This window comes from Glycine max, chromosome 15 (assembly GCF_000004515.6).
Source record: "Glycine max cultivar Williams 82 chromosome 15, Glycine_max_v4.0, whole genome shotgun sequence".
NCBI classification, from domain to species: domain Eukaryota; kingdom Viridiplantae; phylum Streptophyta; class Magnoliopsida; order Fabales; family Fabaceae; genus Glycine; species Glycine max.
The window spans coordinates 11,885,805-11,910,040 of NC_038251.2; the positions used below are offsets into that span (position 1 = coordinate 11,885,805).

The 24,236-nt window shown below is 33.6% G+C and overlaps 2 protein-coding genes and 1 pseudogene across 3 annotated transcripts; all 3 read left to right on the forward strand.

Annotated features, from left to right (window-relative positions):
* The first annotated feature begins 2,156 nt into the window (after window positions 1-2,156).
* LOC100775359 (protein FAR1-RELATED SEQUENCE 11) lies at window positions 2,157-6,312 on the forward strand. The gene is made up of 5 exons (XM_006597651.4): window positions 2,157-2,381; window positions 2,557-2,697; window positions 3,152-4,166; window positions 4,670-5,113; window positions 5,191-6,312. Exons 3-5 carry the CDS (start codon window positions 3,198-3,200, stop codon window positions 6,052-6,054), a joined length of 2,277 nt encoding a protein of 758 aa, XP_006597714.1. The 5' UTR covers window positions 2,157-2,381; window positions 2,557-2,697; window positions 3,152-3,197; the 3' UTR covers window positions 6,055-6,312.
* A 4,223-nt stretch (window positions 6,313-10,535) lies between these two features.
* On the forward strand, window positions 10,536-12,662 carry LOC100807429 (uncharacterized; annotated as a pseudogene).
* Window positions 12,663-18,593: 5,931 nt separating this feature from the next.
* LOC100808498 (importin subunit alpha-2) lies at window positions 18,594-23,043 on the forward strand. Of its 2 annotated transcripts, none has more exons than XM_006597652.4 (11): window positions 18,594-19,051; window positions 19,244-19,340; window positions 19,433-19,524; window positions 19,616-19,747; window positions 19,839-20,024; window positions 20,107-20,270; window positions 20,364-20,442; window positions 21,171-21,299; window positions 21,836-21,963; window positions 22,068-22,454; window positions 22,572-23,043. In XM_006597652.4, the coding sequence occupies exons 1-10, from the start codon at window positions 18,836-18,838 to the stop codon at window positions 22,438-22,440; spliced, it is 1,596 nt and encodes a 531-aa protein (XP_006597715.1). In that variant the 5' UTR covers window positions 18,594-18,835; the 3' UTR covers window positions 22,441-22,454; window positions 22,572-23,043. The 2 variants fall into 2 exon arrangements, with proteins under 2 accessions (XP_006597715.1, XP_003546338.1); XM_003546290.5 differs by having other exon boundaries at window positions 22,068-22,450.
* The last annotated feature ends 1,193 nt before the right edge of the window (window positions 23,044-24,236 follow it).

The window sequence follows — 24,236 nt, forward strand, 5'->3', positions numbered from 1 at the left end:
CGGGCCACTGAAACGATTAAGTGCGTGAGGTCCAATCAAGTTGAAATATCACATCATGATGTTGATAGGCGGTTGTTTGATGCCGGATACATCAGGTGTAAGAGTTCATTTTATGTATCTCCTTTTATTATCAAATTTGATTGTGGCAGGTCATTACAGTTGGGGTGCAGCAGTATTAGCATCCCTTTTTTGAGCTCTAGATCGGCATATGAAGCCTGACCAAAGGGAAATTGGTGGATGTTTGTTGTTGCTACAGTCATGGGCATGAGACCACATTAAATGTATTGCCCCGAAGATAGATTACCTATCCATGGAAGAAGTACAAGAAGGACTTGGATTTCCTCTTGCATGAAGGTGGTCTTGTCCAACCTACCAATTCAATCAGATTGATACGTGTCATATTTGATAGATTACATATGAATGAGGTTCATTTCTTAATTTTGATGAGTTAAGTATTTTTTTTGTTTCCTATTCGAACTTAAATATGTGACAATAATAATGTATGTCTTGCAGTTCTTGTGAACTCCTTATGACACCACATAAATAAAATCATTAATTAATGATGTTGAGGTATCAATGCTTGTTTAGGCAAAAGTCCCTTTCATATGTTTTGCAATTGTGGAATGACATCAGGGCCATGAGACAATTTGAACTACAATAAATTATCCCAGATGACCTACCAAACCTATATCAACTCCATGACATAGATATGAGAGGGAAAACATATTTTTTGGCCTCATCATCATCGTCACTGGATTGCCAAATGGAATCATTGGAATGATTATATTATTCACGGTGAAATGGACCAAGGTCTTTTGCATGAAAATTCAAAATACATGCAATGGTATGTTCGTTGAACTAGACAATATATATCACGTGAGGGGACACTATTTACTGAGGTTGTGAGTTTAATTTACAATTTAAAAAAATTATTGATATTATTATTCATTATTATTTCTAACTTTGTAAATCTTAATTCACAGTATTATTCTAGCCATCACCAACATTAATCATATGCTGAACCCAATGTACCTCTAGTGCATGTTTCTGGATGTATGCCCCCACATCATCCATCAGAAGCTCAATATCAATCAGCGACCTTCTCTGGATACAGGTCTCAAGGATATCAACAAAGTTTTCAATCATTAGAGTTCTCATCGTATATGCCTCAATACTCATTTCAAGTTCCTTCTATCTCAAATGTTTTTGATGGACCGTCACAAAGGTTTGACACTACTTTCAACACTTCATCACCTGCATATAATTTACCACCATCGAGCTCTTGTTATCGTCCATCATTACCTACTCAAATGCTTGACATGAGTCATGAAGATGAAGATGAGGATGAAAATGATGATAACAACAATACCAACAATAACGATGATGATGATGACGACGACAACAACGGTGGTGATCAAACTGATCATGTTTCTCAACAACAACACACAATTACATGTGATCATCCTAGAACAAGAGAATGTAGAGGTCATAGAACAAGAGGACAACAAACACATGTAAATCCAGTCCAACAAGATGATAGACCTCGACACATATCTAGAAGAACTCGTTGTGGAATATCATCTGATTATTAATTTTGTTTTAACATGTATTTTTCATATAAATGTCTTCGATTTTTAAATTAAAATGTTTTAAAATTTTAGTATCTATTTTTATTAATAGATTATCTAAATTTTAAATAAACAAAAATATTTAAATAAAACAGTATTAAAAAGATATAACATATTTTAAATAATAAAACATTAAAAAATATATAATATATTAAATAAAACCATAAAAATATACAACATATTAAATAAAACTAATAAGTAAAATTAAAAATATTTATTTAATATTTAAATAAATGATTTTTTTTACAATTTAAAAAAATGAAAACAAAATAAAATAAAAAAAAATTGTGTAAAAAAATTAAAACCTTTTAATATGTTGTAATAATTAAAAAAATAAAAGGGTATTACAACTTTTAAGTCGTTATAAAAAAACCTTTTACTATTTCAAAGTCATAAAAGAAAAAGAAAAAGTTACGTCTTTGTAAAAAAACATTTAGACGTAAAATTATTTACTATTTAACTAAAAAAAATAAAAAATATAATAAATATTATGATTTTTAACTGGTAAATCATAATTCGTGTTATGAGTTATAGCCTTTTCTTAGATAATTCAAATACAAACCCATCATGGAAAAACTAAAAAAAAACCTTTAGGGTAAAAAAGCTGAATGTTTATCGTTCTCCATGGGATGCGCTTTACTCAGCAACCCTCCCCGCCACTTCTATCTTCGTTTTTTTTTTCCTTTGATTATTTTTTCTTCTTCTCAAATTTTGTAGTTTGTTATTGACTGTTGAGCCCAACCTTTCTAATTGGTATGTTTTATGGGCATTTTAATTTCATGTTGAATTTTCAACCTGAAAAACTGAACCTTTTTTAAAATTTAGTTTATCACATGTGCTTGATTATTGGTTTTAATTTAATTGCTTGCTTCAGTTGCTTGCTTTCTTTTGTTGAATTTTGTTTTGTTTTTTTGGGTGTGTTTGTCAGTGTCTGGAATGGCGTCGAGTTTGGCTGAGATTTTGGATCTGTGAGGGTTAAATGTGAGTTCATTATTGTGAGAATTGGGTGACCCACGTGAGAGAATCTTGGACATTGGAGAATAGTTCTGTTCTGGGAAGTGGAATTACGGTGAGAAACTTACTTTACTAAATAGGTGTTCATTACTCATGCTGAATTTGATCATTTTTAAGCTCTCCTAGCAGATAAGTTCAGTTTGTTGTTATGAGGCTTTGGCATTGAGATTAACACTCACTTTTAGTTTTACTGAATGGAACGTATCTGTATTCTGTAATTGGATTTTGGAGAAGCTGTGCTTAGTGCTTACTGTGTTGTTTAGAAGTTCTGTTACTTGCCAATTGCCATATATAGGATTCGCGTCCCCTCCGGTCCATTTTATTTATCCCTGTTCCGTGCCACAATTTTCCTTTAGTTTATCCTCTTTATCAATTGTTAGCCTCAGAGCTAACATGGATATAGGTAGCATTTAAGCTTACCTATATCATTGAGTATTTAAGTAAGCTAATGCCTTACATTTGAAGGCAAGTCAACTTAAGCTGATATTTTTCATTTGCTTGACTTGCAGGTTTAAACATCTGCAAATGAATTAGGCTGTTATTACTGACAACAGAATGTCGGAAGGAACCAGTCTGGTGCTGGAATCATCTGAAAATGGCACAGATTTGTCTCAGGATGACATTGGCACCATTGAGGAAATAGCAGAGGAAACAATTTTGTCTAGACAAACTTCTGTCAACCTTGTTCCTTTTATTGGTCAAAGATTTGTCTCTCAAGAAGCAGCTTATGAATTTTATTGCAGTTTTGCTAAGCAATGTGGCTTTTCAATCAGACGACACCGGACTCGAGGGAAAGATGGGGTTGGCAGGGGAGTTACAAGGAGGGATTTTACTTGCCATTGTGGTGGATATCCCCAGATTAAACCTTCTGATGATGGGAAGGTGCAAAGGAACCGCAAATCATCTCGCTGTGGTTGCCAAGCATACATGCGTATTGTGAAAAGGTCAGATTTTGATGTCCCTGAATGGCGTGTTACTGGTTTTAGGAACATTCATAATCACGAGTTGTTAAAATCCAATGAGGTGCGTCTTCTTCCAGCATATTGTCCCATATCTCCTGATGACAAGAGTCGTATATGCATGTTTGCTAAAGCTGGAATGTCAGTAAGGCAGATGCTAAGATTGATGGAGCTAGAGAAAGGCATCAAACTTGGTTGTCTTCCTTTTACAGAGATAGATGTAAGAAACCTGTTGCAGTCTTTCAGAAATGTGGATAGAGATAATGATGCCATTGATTTGATTGCTATGTGCAAGAGGTTAAAGGATGAAAACCACAACTTCAAGTATGAATTCAAGATAGATAGTAATAACAGGCTTGAACATATTGCATGGTCCTACAGTTCATCCATTCAATCATATGAGGCATTTGGTGATGCTGTGGTTTTTGATACAACCTATCGTGTAGAAGCTTATGACATGCTGTTGGGAATTTGGCTTGGTGTGGACAATAATGGAATGACTTGTTTCTTTAGTTGTGCACTTCTACGGGATGAAAACATTCAGTCTTTTTCGTGGGCTCTAAAGGCAAGAACCTTATGATATTGTAACTTGATAATCTTGTATTTGATTTCTCAATTGTCTGCTATCTAATGTAGGCTTTAATTACTATGCTGAACCTACTATTTGCTAGCTTTTGATAAAGTTTTGCAAAAATAAAATCTGATCTATTTTTTTATATGTATAAATATCAATTAGTGAGAACATATAATAAATATAAGGGTTTTATTAACATGTGAACACAAGTTAAGGTATCAAATGCTGTTTGGATTTTCAAGGTAAGGACCTTAACATGTGCCCTGATAACTGCTGTAAACGAAACCTTATTATTAAAGCAGCAAAAAATGTAGTTTTCTTTTCAATGTTTGATTCTTTGCTTAGGTATAATTTTTGTTTTCTTGATAGGAGAATAACAATGACAATATATAATCCATTGATTGATACTTTTGTTGAAATTTCCTTTACATGATGTTTTTATGAGATCTGATTCATTTGAGTTTTTGTTTTTAACCTAATTGTCATTGATGCAGGCTTTCTTGGGCTTCATGAAAGGAAAAGCTCCACAAACAATATTGACAGATCATAACATGTGGCTGAAAGAAGCTATTGCAGTTGAATTGCCTCAAACTAAACATGCCTTTTGTATATGGCATATTCTTTCTAAGTTCTCTGACTGGTTTTCTTTACTTCTTGGATCACAATATGATGAGTGGAAAGCTGAATTCCACCGGCTCTACAATTTGGAACAGGTGGAAGATTTTGAAGAGGGCTGGAGGCAAATGGTGGATCAATATGGACTCCACGCAAATAAACATATTATTAGCCTATATTCATTAAGGACATTTTGGGCACTACCATTCTTGAGGCATTACTTCTTTGCAGGATTGACCAGTACATGTCAGTCTGAATCCATTAATGCTTTCATCCAACGGTTCTTGAGTGTGCAGTCTCAATTAGATCGATTTGTGGAGCAAGTCTGTAAAATATAATTTGTTTCCTTTAGTTTTATTTATCAATATAATATGCCATATTTAAATATCGTTTTTTACAGGTGGTTGAAATTGTTGATTTTAATGACCGAGCCGGAGCAACGCAAAAGATGCAAAGGAAACTGCAGAAAGTGTGCCTCAAAACAGGTTCACCTATTGAATCCCATGCTGCCACTGTCCTTACTCCTGATGCCTTAAGTAAACTCCAGGAAGAGCTAGTTTTGGCGCCACAATATGCATCCTTTCTGGTTGATGAAGGTCGTTTCCAGGTCAGACACCACTCTCAGTCAGATGGAGGATGCAAAGTATTTTGGGTTGCTTGTCAAGAGCACATCAGCTGCAGCTGCCATTTGTTTGAGTTTTCAGGCATCTTATGTAGACACGTGCTACGGGTCATGTCAACTAATAACTGTTTTCACATTCCTGATCAATATTTACCAGCCCGTTGGCGAGGCAATAATTCATCTTCTGTTAACCACTACCGTGGTACAACCAGTAGGGATCAGTCTGAAAGGATACAATTTTTGGAATCCATGGTTTCAACGTTTTTAGTGGAATCCATTGAAACAGAGGAACGCCTGGATGTTGCTTGCGAGCAAATTTCCATGGCGCTATCACGCATCAAAACCTTTCCTAGGTCCCCACACGGGGTGAATGACATTGCATATAGTTATCCATCAGATTCATTAATCCTGCCACAGGTAGAAGATACTGATGGAATGATTCACGGCTTTACAATCACAAATCCCCACGATTCTATCACTACTGGAAAGCTAAAGGAGAGAAGAGCAAGAGATGGAGTCGATCTCACTAGGAAGCGCAGGCAGTTCTCCTTGCCATCGTGTGCTCAATACGGACATGATGTGTCTGATTGCTCAATAATGGCGGGTGACAATATGAGTGGAGATGCATTAGGATACTTGTAGAGTGAGTGGAAGTAGTACTGCTGTACAAAGTAAATGCATTTTTTCATGGGGGGTACATAAATGCATTTTTTATTTATTTCAGATGCATGTTGTAATACACATCTTTTATATTTGCTTCTCCTCACTCTTTACATCAGCAGAGGTTTTAGTCCTATTTGCACCACTTATATTAGCATTGAGAATTTTGATTTACTTGAATACATATACATTTTCCTTGTACTTTTTGTGCCTGTGTTGTAAGAATCATTGCCTTTTGGAGCTTCTGCCTACAAGCATGCCGGTTGCGGCCTTTTAGATTCCAGTTTGTACGTTGAAAGTTGTAGTTGAAAGTAAAATATTTGTATGAGTTCATAAGCTGCATAAAAATGTTATTTATACGTATATTCATAAGCTGCTTGATATTTCACTTAAACTTTGAGTTGATATGGCACTCATGTTTATATTACGGGTTGATAACTAGGGTCGTATCAAAATTTCTAAGATCGTTTATGAAAATTAAAGCCTTTTTGCACGCTGCCATGTCAAGTGAGGGATAGAAATATTGATTGCCCGTACATTTTTAAAAAATCACTTTAACTTCGTCTCAGAAAAATGATATTTTTTCTTTTTGGAGCCCCCCTTTTTTTTTCTCTGTCCTGCAAACCAATGCTAGTAGTAAGGAAATCATTGTTGACCCAGTAAATGATCAGTTGGGGCAATACATTATTAAGCTATTTTACAAAATTGCCGATCATTTGTACCTCCCATAGAGTCACTGCCACTCAATTTGTTTTGCAAATGAATCATGATTACTGCCATAGACATATCTGGAACTTCTATATTTACATTCCATGCTATCAATCATAAGCTAGCATTCTAGATGCTTCATCTCTTATTGCAATATGGAATTATACATTTTTGGGCAGTGTCAATTAGTCATACCTATATCTATGACTTATTCAGCAGAATCTTCTCCCAGAGAAACTTTACTTAGCCTGCTTGGCAATGATTTAGCACTGTTACTACTTGCAACTTTTCTTCTCCCATTTTTGCGTAGGTGAGACCTCAAGAGAGCTCTCCTGGCTAGTTCTTTCCCCATATTGGATTTGGTTGTGGCAGGAATCTCTGGGGAAGAGTTTCCTTGGCTCTTGCTAGCATCAAAAGAGACCTTCTCAGAAGCCATATTAAGATGTTCAAGAAGGGTAGCTAGGACTGTGAGGTGGATACTGAAGAAGAATGATTAGAACATGGTAGTAGGTGTTAGATTTTAAGGTGGTTTAAGAGAGACACTTTTCCACTTATTATGCACCACATGGAAGAGAATATATATGTTGGATGGCAGCAAGGTTAATGGGGTGCTCAAGGAATCACTTGCAAAAGTTCATGACTCTTGGAATAAATTAAACAAGTGTGTGATGTCTTGTATATGAAGAAACTATGTTCAATTATTGGACCTGGCATTGGCCATGCGGTCATTCACGAAGAAGGCCTATGCTGTAGACAATATATGTAGAAGATGCTTATGCAGTTCTTTTTTCTTGTTTGGTTTACAGCTTTGATAGAGATCCTTTAATTTAATCGTGCACTTCATGATCGCAAGAATAAAAGGACTGAGTCATCATAGAATGGTCGTCGCAATTTGAAGTGTCAAATTGAAGCAGCTATATGCTAATAAATTGATGTGAATCAACCAATGGTAAAAGGTTTCATAATTTTCATTAATTAACATAGTATAATATAGATTTAAATTTTAAAAGTTAAAAGAGTTGGAGGGCTTTTTCACTATAGTAGTGTTTTTCTATTATTTTTATTTGACTTAAATATGTTTTTTGATCCAGTTAATGTTTTTTCATTTTTTGTTCTTGTAAATTTTTTTTTAAATAATCCTTGGAAGTTCATATATTTTAAAATTTTAGTTCTTATAAGATATTTTATTCATTTTTATTTTTAAGAAAAGTGTTAACTTCAAACATTATGGGTTCAGAGGCTTTCATGTTCAAATTGGGTAAATGCTTCAATTATTTGGTGATGGTGGAGTTTTATGCTTGTCTAACAAATTTAAGGTGGCCACATACAAAAATTCTAACACTCAAGTAAGATCTTCAGTGTTATATAAACGTTTGCGAGTGGAATAGACAATGTTATGTGAGATTAAGGGAGAGTTGGTCGTCTACCTATTAGTTAAGCACATACATATCATGTCTCAGATACACGACCAGAGGTGGCGTGGCTACATGACTGACATACTGATCTAGAATAGAAAGGTTTGTGTTAAGTTGTGTTTCTCACGTCTCAAATATGAGAAACATAGAAACTAGAACCAATAACTTTTGTTGTTATGTGAAAAATCATGCACGTGATCCATTTTCAAATACCCTATCATGAACACCTAAACTACACGTTAAAATAATTATTGAATCGGACTAAGTACATGTTTAGAAAATCGTTACACCTCTTCCAAAAGTATGTTGAGGATAAAAGATACAAACGAGTATTCTTCTTGAAAAGTATATTCAACGCCTAAAAGTACATTCAAAGAGGTTATCCAAATACTCGGCAATTTTCTGGATGAACTTTTGAAATCATATGCATCGGTTATTTTAATACTTTGTTTCTTAAATTTCTATTTAGTTTTCGACTTATGATAGATTAAGTGAAAAAAAAGACCAAAGTAAACATCTTTTTTACAAAGTCAAGTATTAAATGCAAATTAAAGACGACTAAGGTAATTGATATCTATAATTTTAAGTACTAATTTAAGAATTTGTCAAACTAAGCTTGAAAATAATTAAATAATCAATAATAAAAGTTTTCATTGGTCATTAATCCTTGCATATAAATAGGGGCAAATCTTCACGGGTGTTCTCTCTAAATATGTCACTCTCTAGCTTGATGTACTCTAATATATGCCATTTTCCCAACTTGCATTGAAAAGGATTCTTTTAGTCTCACCGGACTCTCATCAGTATCCAATATCTCTCAACATATTATCCATCTTAAAATATGATGGTAACATTTTCGTAGAGCTATTGCAGGGAAAAAAACTGGCTCCTAGTCTCTAACTATATATGTTCCTCTCTGTAATATTTTAATGAGAAAAAGGACATTGGTAGTTTGGTACGGTCACATGATTGCGTTCAATAATTTTAGTTATATAACTCATTTATATTATAAAAAAAGACTAGTACAATACGATAGTATGTAACCAATGAGTGTGTAACCAGGGTCTATTTGTTTGTCATATTTAGATAAAGTGTCGTGACACAGATTGCATTTTGGCGATTAAAGATAAGCTTAGAAATGGCCAGTACAATTATGTTGGGACAACTATGAAATGCATTTTACAAATTCTTGTGGGGAATAAGTATTAGGTTGGATTTAACGATTTAATTTTAAAAAAATTGCATGTTTAAAATAAATTTAAATTGTGTTGCTTAATTTTTTATAGATTGGTTTATTGGTCTCGTTTTTAAAATTTAGAGAAATTAAAAGTGAAGAAATTTTTTTTTAAAAAAATCTCTTGATTGAAATAGAAACGCTATGCTAATTAGGTAAGCAGGTATTATTTGTAAGATTTGTCAAATAAGTTCTGCTTTTAAAAAAATGAATGGAATGTTTTAAAAGAATTCATCATCAAACATGTAATATAAAAAAAGAAATCGCATTTTAGATAGACCAATATGGACAAAAAATTGTGAATACATTTTTTTTTCTCTTTGTAAAAACCAAGCCACCATGAGCACCATAGTTACCAGTGTACCACCGACATCATGCTTCCATTTGTCAATTCACCTATTTTGGTGTCTCTAGGTGGCTATTTTTGTCCCTCTCCTTCTCAACTACAATTTCCACCTCAGGATAGCTCTTTTTGGAGCTTTATTATTATGCTCAGCACTTAGGTTTCAACCAAGAATATTAAGCTCTAGAGAAGAATAACAACCGTTCATCCTATAATGCTTTGCCCCAAGTCAGAAGCAGAGAATTCATTCCCTTTCTAATTAAATTAACACTTTGTGATTCCTTTTCTTTTTCCTTGGCTTTCTCTTAAAAAAGACTTGTTCATCAAGCATTTTCTACTTCAACATACGGGCAAACTTTATCTTCTCCTTTTCCCTTTGAATCAGAAAAATATTATCATCAGAAATGGATATAACAATCATATAAAACTAATTGAAGGTTGTATTCTATCTTTTTCTAAAGCAAACACTAAAGGGGTCCCTTCTTTGCCATAGGTTTAAAGGCAAATTCAAGTTCAATCCTCCACATCCATATAACTTTTTTTTTTGTTAATATTTGAAAAATAAAATAAAAAACTGAATTAACTGAAAGGTACACTGCACTTTGGGAGTTAAATGGCCCTAATGCACACGTGTTTGATGTGTCATGACTCATTTGCACTTTCTTTGTCTTCATCGTTCAATACACTTCAAACATAAACATATGGTGCTAATTAACAATTGCCTTTGTGGGACTGCTTGGTATTAAATGCCACACAAGTGGGAATCTTTGGCCTTTAAGCAACCTTTACTCCAAGCAATTCTGGAAACTCTTCCTTCCTTTTCCCAATTCTTCCCTTCAAAATTTAAAGAAACTTCAATTACTCTCCTTCTGTTGTTGCCCCCTTATGAGAATTGTGTTTTTCTTGAGCACAAAAAAAGGTCCCAAAAAACATGCCACAGAGAATGGCAGTTACACATGCAGACCTTGAACCAAGCAGAAGTAAAACAGATTTGAGTAGCAAAACTGGTGCATTTCTTATGGTTCTCACAATCCTAATAGGCCTCTTCTGCTTCATCCTATGTCTCATAGCAGAAGCCACGCGTTCCGAGGTACACAAGTTTGATATGCTTGCAAATTAGTGAAATTAGTACAAGTATACCGATTACCCACCCCCCCCCCCCCCCCCCCCAGGGAATGAATGAAATTCTCATGAAGTTTTTAATATAATGAATGAACTTGTCATGGTAGGTGACATGGATGGACACAGGCGGGAAAGAAAATGGAGCCAAATCAGAATGTGTTTATAGTGGAAGTGGGAAAGTGCCATTGCTATGTGCTGCTTCTGCTTTTGTTGGACTTGCATTTGCCATGGTAATGGAACATGCTTACATGTTGATAGCAGTGAGTAAATCATCACCTTCTTTGCTTACCTGGGACCCTGATTCTCCCTCTGCCAAGTCCCTAACATGGCAGGCAGGGTTTTTCTTCATTACAACTTGGTAAGAAAAAAAACATTTTTTTGTTGTTGTTGTTGTTGTTGTTATGTTCTTTATTTTATTACAGAAAAATACATTCATGTTTGCTTTTAAATTTCATTGACCTTATCCAAATAAGAATTGAAAGATTAATTTGCTAGTGCTAACTGGACCATAGATGTGCTTTGAGGATTCACCCTCAACAACAATGTTCAATGGGGCAGTGGACCAAACTGATTTAAGATTAGATGGAAATAAATTGAGATAGAGTAGAAGAAGAAAGGGCTAATAAAAACTATGGGGAGGGGAAGAGAGAGAAAAAAGAAAAGGATGGAATAAGAGAGGTGTGAGGACATCAAAGAGAAGAAAAAACAGACTGATTTTATGGTCCCAGCATGAATCAATTATTTGAAATCTTAATTTCATACATAGTTATCTTTTAATAGACAAACTTCAGCCTTATATTATTAGGAAAGGAACTAGGAACATTATCTTTACAGCTAAGTATCCTTAATTTAAATTAAGCAAAACCTAATTCAATATGAATTTCTGCATATGTTAACCTGTGGAATAATCCAATATAAGTCCTCCTAACAACAACCTGACAATTCTGATTATAATGCCATTGTCTAACAATAAGGCACATGTATATGTTAAAGAGTTTAATATCTATGGACTCGGAATGTAAACAAAAATTTATACGGTAAACTAATCATAAATTATTATTAATGAGTCTTAATGTTAAAATATTATAACTCAAAATCCCATATTTGCAAAAAGTTTTTAAAAAAATCAATTTCTTAACTTCTCTTCTTGTATTGCTTTCAATTAATATCCGAGTAATTCATAACCAAAATCTTTACTGTTTTAGCAATTAACTTAACCTCTAGCAAAAACATGTGAATTTAACTTGTTGTATGTTGTAGGATTTGTTTTGGAGTAGCAGAGATTTTGTTGCTGGCAGCACTTAATGTAGAATCAGGCCATCTAAAGAACTGGACCAGGCAAAGAACAGGTTGCCACAGCATCAGAGAAGGGCTGTTCTCTGCTGCTGGTGTGTATGCATTAGCCACAGTTTTCTTGGCTGCTGGTTTATACCTAACAGCACTACGTGCACAAAGAATGTCAGAGGAGCTAGTAAATGTTCGAAGGGAGCTTCTAGAAGCCTCTGCCTTGTATGCTTCTCCACCAAGATCACCTCAACCACAATATATGTCAACTGTTGCCAGGGAAAACCCCACAACAAGAGAGACTCAGAATGAGCTTCTGTTATCTATGTTTCCAACTCCATTCATCAAAAGTTGAGTTTGTATAAATGTAGAAAAGTGTATTTTGAGCCTTTGGTTTGGTGGAATCTAAAAGGTACAGGGAAAGTGGAGTGAGGAGTTTTAGTTTTACACGGCTAAAGGGTTGAAATTCATTTGATTGTGTAAATAACTTGAGAATATGATTCGCTAGGTAACTATAACTTCGGGCTAAGTTGACATTATTAATGGCAGAGTAACTTAAGAACAAAACTTACTTTCAGTTTATCTAGGATTCATTTTATACTAAATTTCATGTATTCTTTCTCCTTTTTTTTCAAATTAAAAGGTGACAGTTGGTAATAAAAAAAACTAATGACGAGAGTATTACTTCTTTTTTTTTAATCAATTTGTGACTTTTTAATTGAGAGAAATAGGAAGAAGACAAAATAAAAACAAGAATATGTAATTTAAATTCATTTTAAAGAGAGAATATATATATATATATATTTTCTTAAAAAAAAGTCTCATGTTAGAAAACTATATAAATTCACACTTAGCGTGCGCGCGTGCATATAAAAAATTGTGTGTACAAATTAAAGTTAAGAGATTAGTCTCCTATAACATAGGAAATTCAAGTTCAAATCCTCAGAAGAAGTATTATTTAGTGTCCAATAATATCTTGAATAAGTTTTTTTGATACATCGGAAAAGATATGAATCAACAGCAAACAAAAAATCTACTGTCTGGTAATGAAAAATGCTGTCAATTTGCTCCATAACTGACATTAACATTTACACGTCTCGTTAGTCTTAAAGTTTTGCTCATAGTTACTGATTTGTGGATCAATCATTGCCTGTTAGATGACATGAATCCAATGGTCAATAATGCAGAATGTACCAGAAAAGGAGGCAACATTCAAGCTCCTTTAAGTGACTCTTCTTTACTTATAAAACAAACATTTTCCCTTCTTTGGTTAAAAATCTTAATTGCTATGCTCTCTTCAATGGATACGTATAATACCACATTTACACGTGATATTATTGATATGAAAACCACAGCTTATTTAAAACGTTACACAAAATTACATGTTAATAAAATCAATCTAGCTAGGGAGGAAGGTTAAGTGGTGCGAGTAAAGTTACTTTATCATGGTTGTAAATTGTAATATCAAGCTGGCATAAACCAACCGAAAACTACATTGGAACCTGAAAATATTTCATATTTTCAAGTGTCTCCAATTACAACAATAGGCACAAACAACCAAGAAATAGTACAGTCCTACTGCTTAACAGAAAATAGCAAACATTGGATTTTCTTGTAAGAAAACTCCCGAGCTTGGGGTAAAGTGATTCACTTGCAAATTCTCGGAAACAATGTCAAAGGAGGAAAAAGGATTTACATAATATAAAGAGAAAGAGAAACGTTAGATATACATATTTTCTCTTTACAAAAATTTCAGAGACAATGGTTGAGAGCTTTCCATTTCCATTCATTGTATTTCAGAGCAAACAAGTCATTTCTCATTAATTTTAGTGACTAGTGAGAGTGACGTGTGTAGGCGAGGCATCCCAACATGTTGGTACGTTCTCTAGCTATAGTTTAGCACGACTGCGGTTTTTAGTCTGGTAGAAATATTATTATTTGTATAATACATATATATATTCGTACAATCTACAAAGATGAGAGAGATAAAAAAATAAAAATATAAGATAAAATGAATAATTTTACGGAAAATGATAAAAGAATAATATTATAAAAAGCATTGTAAAAATATATTATATGAATAATACAATTCTTCTATTTATTGTTCATTGATTTATACAATTAAAAAGTAAACTACACAATCTCTCTTATATAATAAAAAAAATTTACTACTTGGGGAGTCAAATTCTTACTCTCTCCATTCTTTCAATTAGATGCCATCAATATTCTTGATCTTATGTGTTTTGGATATGAATTCCACACTCCATTCCCACAACTTTGTTAAAAAATTGTCTCTCAACAACTTCAATTTAATCTTCTTTTATATTTAATTACTTGTATACTTTATATTCCTTAGATTGAGTTAATTTCTATGCATTATGAGGGGTAAAAGATTTAATTTGCAATTTAATAAAAAATTATTGTTGGTGGACCATTTGATCAAGTAAGTCGATCAAAAATAATGGATTGACCATAATGAAACTCTTGAGTCCCTAATATTAGTCGGGCTTTAAACTTTTTGTCTAGAAATTGAACATTCCTTAAATAAAAGTGATCCATTTTGTGACCCAAATTCACATACAATTTTGGATTTTGCTGTGGATTTTAGAGCTTCCAACTTTAAATCTTTCAAGATCCAGACGGGAACAATTAGTATAACTTTTGCGTGATTATTGTAAAAACCAACTTTATCACATATGACAAGTTGGCATTAGAGAGAATGTGGAGTTTAATTACTTGTATACTTTATATTCTTTAGATTGAGTTAATTTCTATGCATTATGAGGGGTAAAAGATTTAATTTGCAACTTAATAAAAAATTATTGTTGGTGGACCATTTGATCAAGTAAGTCAAACAAAAATAATGGATTGACCATAATGAAACTCTTAGGGTGTGTTTGGTTTGTATTTTCATTTTCTGTTTTCATTTTCAAAAGATTATAATTCTGAAAACATGTTTGATTTGATTTCTTGTTTTTTTATTTTCATGAAATAAAAATACTGGAAATTTATGATATATTGACTTCTTGTCTTTTTGTATTTCTATATTTGCTTAAAATTACATTCATTGTCACCACAATTTCATTTTATCCGAAATAAGGTTTTTATTCTCAACTGAAAATACTGAAAATGAGAATTTATTGTTTTCATTTTCTGGTTGTTTCCTGTTTTCATTTTCACTGAAAATGTTTTCAAAAATCCAACCAAACACATTTTCATCAGCGTTTTCTATTTTCAGTGAAAATGAAAACAGAAAATAATCAAACCAAACACCCCCTTAGAGTCCCTAATATTGGTCGGCTTCAAACTTTTTGTCCAAAAATTGAACATTCCTTAAATAAAAGTGATACATTTTGTGACCCAAATTCACATACACTCTTGGATTTTGCTGTGGATTCTAGAGCTTCCAACTTTAAATCTTTCAAGATCCAGACAGGAACAATTAGTATAACTTTTGTGTGATTATTATAAAAACCAACTTTATCACATATGACAAGTTGGCATTAGAGAGAATGTGGAGTTTAATTATTTGTATACTTTATATTCTTAAGATTTAGTTAATTTCTATGCATCATTGGGTGTAAAAGATTTAATTTGCAACCTAATAAAAAATTATTGTTGGTGGACCATTTGGTCAAGTAAGTCAACCGAGAATAATGGACTGACCATAATGAAACTGTTGAGTCCCTAATATTGATCGGGCCTTAAACTTTTGACCTTTGGACATTCCATGAATAAAAGTGAGTTAGTTGCTTTGGATACCCAACATTTTTGCTGGGATACCCAACAACACACTGAAAGAACTAAAATATCCTTCACTTTTTCACGAATCGGCGATCTGTATGACTCATACAGATTGACAATCTGTATGACTCATACGGATTGACGATCCATATAACTCATACGGATTGACGATTCGTATGCTTATACGGATTGATGATCAGTATGATTTTTTTTTTACTCACATGGATCAACTCGTATGAGTTTTTTTTTTTACTCATAAGGATCAACAACCTGTATGAGGTTTTTCTTTTTTAACGGATTACCAATCCGTATTAGGCCTACGAATTGCCACTTTTTATTACATTTTTAAATTTATTTTCAATATCAAATACGGATTGGCAATCCGTATGTTTTAATGTTTTAAAAATTATTTTTTTATAATTTTTTTATTCATTTAATTTATTTACAAAATTTTGTAATTAAACCAATTTGATATTTAATTGAATGATGTATTTAGATGTTTATTATAATGATTAAAAATTAAATAAATATGATATTTAATTGAATGATGTATTTATATATTTTTTTATAGCAATTGATAATTAAATAAATTTGATATTTTTTTACATATGTAAATATTTATTAAACCTATGATTTTTATTTATAATTTATATATGTAAAAAAATTAATTATTAGATAAAAAAATAATCATCACAAAATTTATTATGTAAATTTACCTGTATATTAAATATAAATTAAAAATTTTAGTGTTATATATAGTGATGCGATTTGTTTATAACATAATGTGTCTATTAGCTTAGTTGATTTGAGTGTTTTATTAATAATGTAAGAGACACAAGTTTGATTCCTGCTTGAACCATTAATTTTAAGTGCATTTTAGTCCTTTTATTGTGCCCAAAGCAATTGCCTAAAAATCATCATCTAGTATGCGACCCAAACTTTTAGGCTGTTGATACATACAACTACAGGAATAAGCTTTTGGCATTAGAGAGAATGTGAATTTTTAATTATGAGATTAACAAATAAGCTTTTGGCATTAGAGACGCAATCTACTAGTTGATACATACAACTACAGGAAAATGTCATCATCTTTGCTTTGATTGGAGAGCTAAGAGTAGCATGGACAAGATGAAATCTAAAAGATTTTACCAAGTCAATTGTTATTCTTATTGGAAGATTTGAAGTTGTCCTTGTGGCGGTTTACATGTTGAAGTTTCTCAAAGATCCCGAATCAACAATCATAAAGAAGAATAAAATGAAAGACTTCATTATTATGAGTTCACTTCATTGATGAAGCAATTATATGCTTAACCACTTCAAAATGTTGTCAAAAAGCTGTTTCAATGAGTTGCTATGATGAGTTGTATGAAGGACGAGATAATATATTAAAAATGGATGTTTGATAGGATTAGTCCAGTTTTCTTTTTGTTTTTAGATACTTTAGCAGTCCAGTTTTCCATCCTTACCCATATATTTCTTTATGATAATTGCAAAGGCACATTGAACATTTGACATCATTCGAGCAGGAGCAGTTTCGAAATTGATATAATATTGGCCTTTTTGTCAATACTGATTATTGTGCCTAAGCAGAGTGATTGTGTTTCATGAAATCATGGTACAACTTCTTATATCAACTACAAACTATTTAAAAGACGTGTATTTTAACTGCATTTGAATTTTCATTATGTACTAATTATAATAATTTTATTATGTATTTTGAATTCACATAATCTATTAGTTATAATAATTTTATTATATCATGTATTTTCAATTACATTACCTATTAAATAGTTTATTTATATATATTTTATATTTTGAATTCATATAATTATAATAATAATGCAAATTTTATTAAAATAACTAATATTTAAATTATATATTATTTTATTTATATTGTCCGATAACTCCAATATGTTTTTTTATTGTTTTCTTTCTCCTGTAACATAATACATATCAAAGACATCCTTAGAATTTTAGTATTTTTAATGTTTAATAACTATTTTGAAAATGTGAATTATTTTTCACGTCTTTGTTTTCGTATAAATATTAATTTTATAGCCCTTCCATTAAGAGGACATTTGGTATACGGTAAATGTAAATAAAGTAATTTTCTATAAAAAAATTCTTCTATCTTTTTAAAATTTCTGTTTAATTTAAAAAAATATTGACAAGTTAACTCAAGTCCTCTATTCACCCTAGAATCGAGATAATTGATTTTTAAAATAGATCGAGTCAACCACTTCTTATATTTTGATGGAATAGAATATGATTACTGAACATGAAAGTTTAAACTTTAATGTCAATAATAATTAATATAAGTGATATGAATTTATACATTTTAATTAAGTGATACAGGATTTGAATTAATATCATGATGAATAAAAAAAAGTTAAAAACTTCATGTCTTTGTTTAATTTTATTACAAGATTATGTAATGAAGGATATAGTTGAAATTGGGATATTTAATTTTACCTATTTTTTAAATACTTTAAAAAAAGATATGGTTGAAATTGGATATTCTTGGAATACCCTTCCTAATTCAAGCGAAAGATCGTTTATGAATTATGATTGAAGTGAGGGTCCGTCTCCCCACGGAAGCGTAACCCGTTCGCATAGTATCGGTACGATCCATTTTAAAAAAACAGAAGAAGAAAAAAATCAAAATTGGAAACACTTTCATTATTGAGAACCAACGGGTCTTGACCCGACTCGAATATGAGATCCGATATCCAAAACCACAACTACCACTACACACAAACGCAACGCAACCCCACACCCCACCGCTATTTAAATTTCCTCCGAATATCACAAAAGCAACGTCGCTCCAATTCTAGGGTTTTTCCTCCGTTCCCAATTCCGATCACTTTGATAGATCTTCGCTTATTGTTAGGGTTAGGGTTGTTGTGAACGAGGATGTCGCTGAGGCCGAATGCTAGAACCGAGGTTCGCCGCAACCGCTACAAGGTGGCGGTGGACGCCGACGAGGGTCGCCGGCGGAGGGAGGACAACATGGTTGAGATCCGCAAGAGCAAGCGCGAAGAGAGCCTCCAGAAGAAGCGCCGCGAAGGCCTCCAAGCTCAGCAGCAGTTCCCCACTCCTCTCCAAGCCTCCTCCATTGTCGAGAAAAAGGTACCACAATCGTGAAAAATTAGGGTTCCGTCGTGATCTCGAAGTTTCAGATTCTGATGCTTCCGAATTGCGATTTCCAATCGCGTTTCGGTGTGATTGGGATTTGGTTAATTAGTTAGTTATTGGAACGGTTATAACGATAGGTTGTATTTGTTGTTGTTGTTGTTGTTGTTGTTGGTGGTGGTGGTGCAGTTAGAGAGTCTTCCTGCGATGGTAGCTGGAGTGTGGTCGGATGATAACAGCCAGCAATTGGAAGCGACCACGCAGTTCCGGAAACTGCTTTCGATTGGTAACTGGATTTTGATTTGATGATGTTATTGATGGATTGTTCTTTTTCTGTATGTGCTAATGTCGTCGTTTTGTTTGATTTATGTTCCGTAGAGCGCAGTCCTCCGATTGAGGAAGTTATTCAAGCTGGGGTTGTGCCTCGGTTTGTGGAGTTTCTTGTTAGGGAGGATTTTCCTCAACTACAGGTTTTGCTCTATTCCCTGCATTGGAAGTTTTAGTGTAGTGTAGTGTAGATGGGATTTGTTGTGTTGATTGGTTCTTTGTTTGTTTGGTTAGTTTGAGGCTGCGTGGGCTCTCACGAACATTGCATCTGGAACTTCTGAGAATACCAAGGTGGTGATTGATCATGGGGCGGTGCCGATATTTGTCAAACTACTTAGTTCGCCCAGTGATGATGTTCGGGAGCAGGTATATTGATACATGAATGTGGTAGTGCTGAAATTTCTTGTTTTGGAATTTTGACCGAGCTTGCCTGAATACTATATCTTTGAAATTCCAGGCAGTATGGGCGTTGGGAAATGTTGCTGGTGACTCCCCAAGGTGTCGTGATCTTGTTCTTAGTCACGGTGCCCTGATCCCATTGTTGGCCCAGTTGAATGAGCATGCAAAACTTTCCATGTTGAGAAACGCCACATGGACCCTTTCAAACTTCTGCAGGGGCAAGCCACAGCCTCCATTTGAGCAGGTAGTTGTCTTTTTGGTTAATTGAAATCAAACCTGTAAGAGAAATTGTTCTGGCTTATTAGTATGGGAATTTTGATGGACAGGTGAGGGCAGCGCTTCCTGCTCTAGAACGATTGGTTTTTTCCAATGATGAAGAAGTCTTGACAGATGCATGCTGGGCGCTATCATATCTTTCCGATGGAACAAATGACAAAATCCAAGCCGTTATTGAGGCTGGTGTTTGTCCCAGACTGGTGCAGCTCCTTCTGTGAGTATTAAATCTACTATACCTGTTCAACCAAGATTCTATTGTTTCAATTGTTGATTGTCTTGGCCCTAAATTTGTGTGCTTGTTTTGAAGGCACCCATCCCCTTCAGTGCTGATTCCTGCTCTTCGCACAGTTGGAAATATTGTGACGGGAGATGATATGCAGACTCAGGTAATGACTTGTAAATGGTTATAATAATAATAATAATAATTAATTGGTACCTTATTATATTCTTATTCAAGTTTTGTGAAGTAATAATAATATAAGTTAGTGTTATATAAGTAATCTTGAAAAATAAATTAAATATTTAAATAACTTAGCCCCAAATTGTTGATAAGTTAATTTTGCATTTTAAATATAATTAAGTAATCTTGAAAATTTAAATTAAAATATTAAAATAACTTCACCTGAAATTTTTGATAGGTCAATTTTGCTAGTCTAATATGACCAAGTAGCTTTTGCCTATCCAAAAAAAAAAATGAAAATGACCAAGTAGCAAAAACGCTGCTGCTATAATATGGGTGTAATGGAACTGTGTACTTGTCAAAATTTTGAACTTCATAACTTTGTTGGTGAACTTATGCCTAGTGGTGGGTGAGTTGGATGTAGTGATGCAGTTGGTCTTTCTAGTTTGGTATTGAATACACTCACAACCTCTTTTTTAAGGGTTTGGGAATAGAGTGAGAGGTTTGGTAAGAGTGAAAAATTATACAATGATAGTCATTGCATCTGCCATTCACCAAAGAATTCAATTCGTATGTCTGTCTCGTGGTTTTTAGCACTTGCACATGCCAGTGAGATACTACACTTAACCATGAATCTAGTGTCTGCTTTTGTTATATTCTGTGCATGCATGACTAGTGCGAATTTCCTGATTTTGGTGTTACTCTTTTCCTTAGACTATCATCAATCATGGTGCGCTCCCATGCCTCTTGAGCCTGTTGACACACAATCATAAAAAAAGTATCAAGAAAGAAGCATGCTGGACCATATCAAACATTACGGCTGGAAACAGAGATCAGATACAGGTAAGCCGGTAAATCCCAATTGTTTGTTACTTGATGTAAATTCTTGTGTTTAATCAAGCCTTCTTACTGCCAATTGATCTTTTTTTTCCCTTTAAGTTTGATGTCTCCATGCATGTTAAATTTGATTTCTCAATGAAGATATTTACCTTTTTCAAATCATGTTTCGTCACCCTTTAAATAGTGTTACTGTTGCGCTGTGGTTCTGTAATATAGGAAGTTACATGTTCTGTAACATGGAGATGTGGTGTGGTAATAACCAACCTAGAAATATCTAGTTTACGCAAACTCTCTAGTTTGACAATCTTGCACATGATAAATATTTTAATTTACAATTTGTTGCAAGTACATCACTGAAGGGAATTCTTTGTCTTGCTAGAAGCAGGGCATTAGTGGTTAAATTTTCTGTTTGGGATCTTGAACATGTTCTATTTGTATTTTATAGTAAAGCATAGAAATTTACAGTAAAGGATAGAGTTTAGTTGGCTTATTTCATTCAAGAAGCTCTCTGAACTTTATACATTTTATATATAATGTAGGCTGTTATTGAAGCTGGTCTGATTGCCCCCCTTGTCAATCTTCTTCAAAATGCTGAATTTGACATAAAAAAAGAAGCTGCTTGGGCAATCTCAAATGCTACATCTGGCGGTACCCATGAGCAGATCAAGTATGAATTATTATTATTATCATCTTATTTTTTACTTTGCTTTATGATGATGAATTGGTAATTATTGGAAATTTATGTATTGACTTATCATATTTGGTTGTAAGGTATTTGGTGAGCCAGGGTTGCATCAAGCCTCTCTGTGATCTGCTTGTTTGCCCCGACCCAAGAATTGTCACTGTCTGTTTAGAAGGTCTTGAGAATATTCTGAAGGTTGGGGAAGCTGAGAAGAGCTTGGGTAATACTGGAGATGTCAACTTGTATGCTCAGATGATAGACGAAGCAGAGGGATTAGAGAAAATTGAAAACCTGCAGAGTCATGACAACAATGAAATATATGAAAAGGCTGTTAAAATTCTTGAGACATACTGGTTGGAAGACGATGATGAGACACTACCTGCAGGCGATGGTGCTCAACCCGGTTTTAATTTTGGAAACAATGATCTTCCGGTTCCATCTGGTGGATTCAACTTTAGTTGAAGACTGTTGTGTGGGTAAATGTGGTTTCATTATTTTTTTTACCTTCAGGGTCATTAATCAAAATTTACACCCAATTTTTTATATAAATTTCACAATGTTCTCTAAACCAAAATTGGTTTCTATAATTGTAGGAACCTGGTTGGATGGAGCAGGGTTGATGCTAGGGTGACTGTCAGAGTCGAGTCTGGGTGGGGTGGGGTGGGGGAGTTGGGGGTTGGGTGGGGTGAGTTTGGTCCTTGCACCTCATGGTGTCTGTCTGGTTTAAGTCTGGTCTTGTGTCTGGTTAATGGGGTGCAGGGATGGGTCAGTTTAACTACCATGTCCAAATAAGAAGGGTGGTGGTGGGTTCAACAACAGCATAACGACCTTGTTAGAAGTTTATGTTGTGTTATATATATATATATATATATATATATATATATATATGCTGGGCATAACTATGGGGAGGTTCTATATTGCAGTAGCAGGGACCATATTATGTGGCAGTGGATGGGATTTCTTGAATGCGGCTTTTGAGTCCTATTTTTTATTGAGTCATAGTTGTATTGGTAATTTATACCGAGTCAGTATTTGATTTGAGTGAATACAGTATTCAGAAACCAATTTCATGGTGTATTCAAATGAAAGAATTAGCTATTTTTTGTGCGTGCATATATCCTTTTGACTATTCTTAAGCTTTCTCCCTGCAATTCACATTAGTGCGTAGAATTCGTAGTTGTCAATAAGCCTGTGAAAGAGCTCTGACGAGGAGAGTCGCAATGTGTATCCAAAGGAAGTGTATATCCAGTGTAATCAACTTGTCGCTGTATGTCCATTTTGTTTAAATTCACAGTATGTCCATTTTGTTTAAAGTCTACGAAGTTTCTAGTATCTTCGGCTCTAATTTGAGTTCTACAGGATGATGAAAATATTCATTTTTTAATGTTTAGGATTCATTTGGTTATTGAGAATTATAGAATGGGGATTACAAAAAATTTTGCGCCAAAAGGTTCTCACGCCTAAAATCTTCCTGTATAAAACTCATACAGATACGGGTGAAACTGTAAGCCGAATAGCATCTCTCTCTACATTGAAGATATTAAGTAAATAAAATCAATCTTTCGAAAAGAAAAAATGGAGACTTCCTATTAGTTAATGCTTGCAATTGACCAGTGTTATACGTGTCTTATTTCTCGGATGTAATTGAAACCCTGAATTTGGAATGCATACTACTTATACAGGCACCAACCTTGAAAAATGAAAACTGTAACTGAAGTTGCATTTTTTATATCAATATTAATGAGTGTAAGACATAAGGAAATACTCGTTTAAAAAAAAAAAAAAGAGACAAGGAAACACAAGGGGATTAAATTGTGTTTTCAAATTTGCAACTCCTTTTCAAAAGATGCGCGTTTTGTCTGATAGATAGACATGCAGAAGACTTTTGTTATAAATCCAGACAAGATAATAATAGAATTTATAACAGGGTTAGATAATAAGAGAAATAGAAAGAACAAAAAGAACATAAAATTTTGCTCGTTCGCGAGGAATTTGACTTAGCACCCCCGTTACATTACATAATTTAGTCTGCCTTTACAACTGAGAGTACATCGAATTTTTTTAGGCAAAATTATATTTTTGGTCCCTTAGTTTATCTTGAGTCTTAGATTTGATTCTCCAGTAATTTAATTTGCAAATTTGGTCTTCCTATTTTATAAAATCGTGCAATGTTGATCCCCCAGACCACAATTGAACGTTCATGTTGATTGTCACGTGTTACGTTCTTATTGAATGATGATTGTCACGTGTCATGTTCT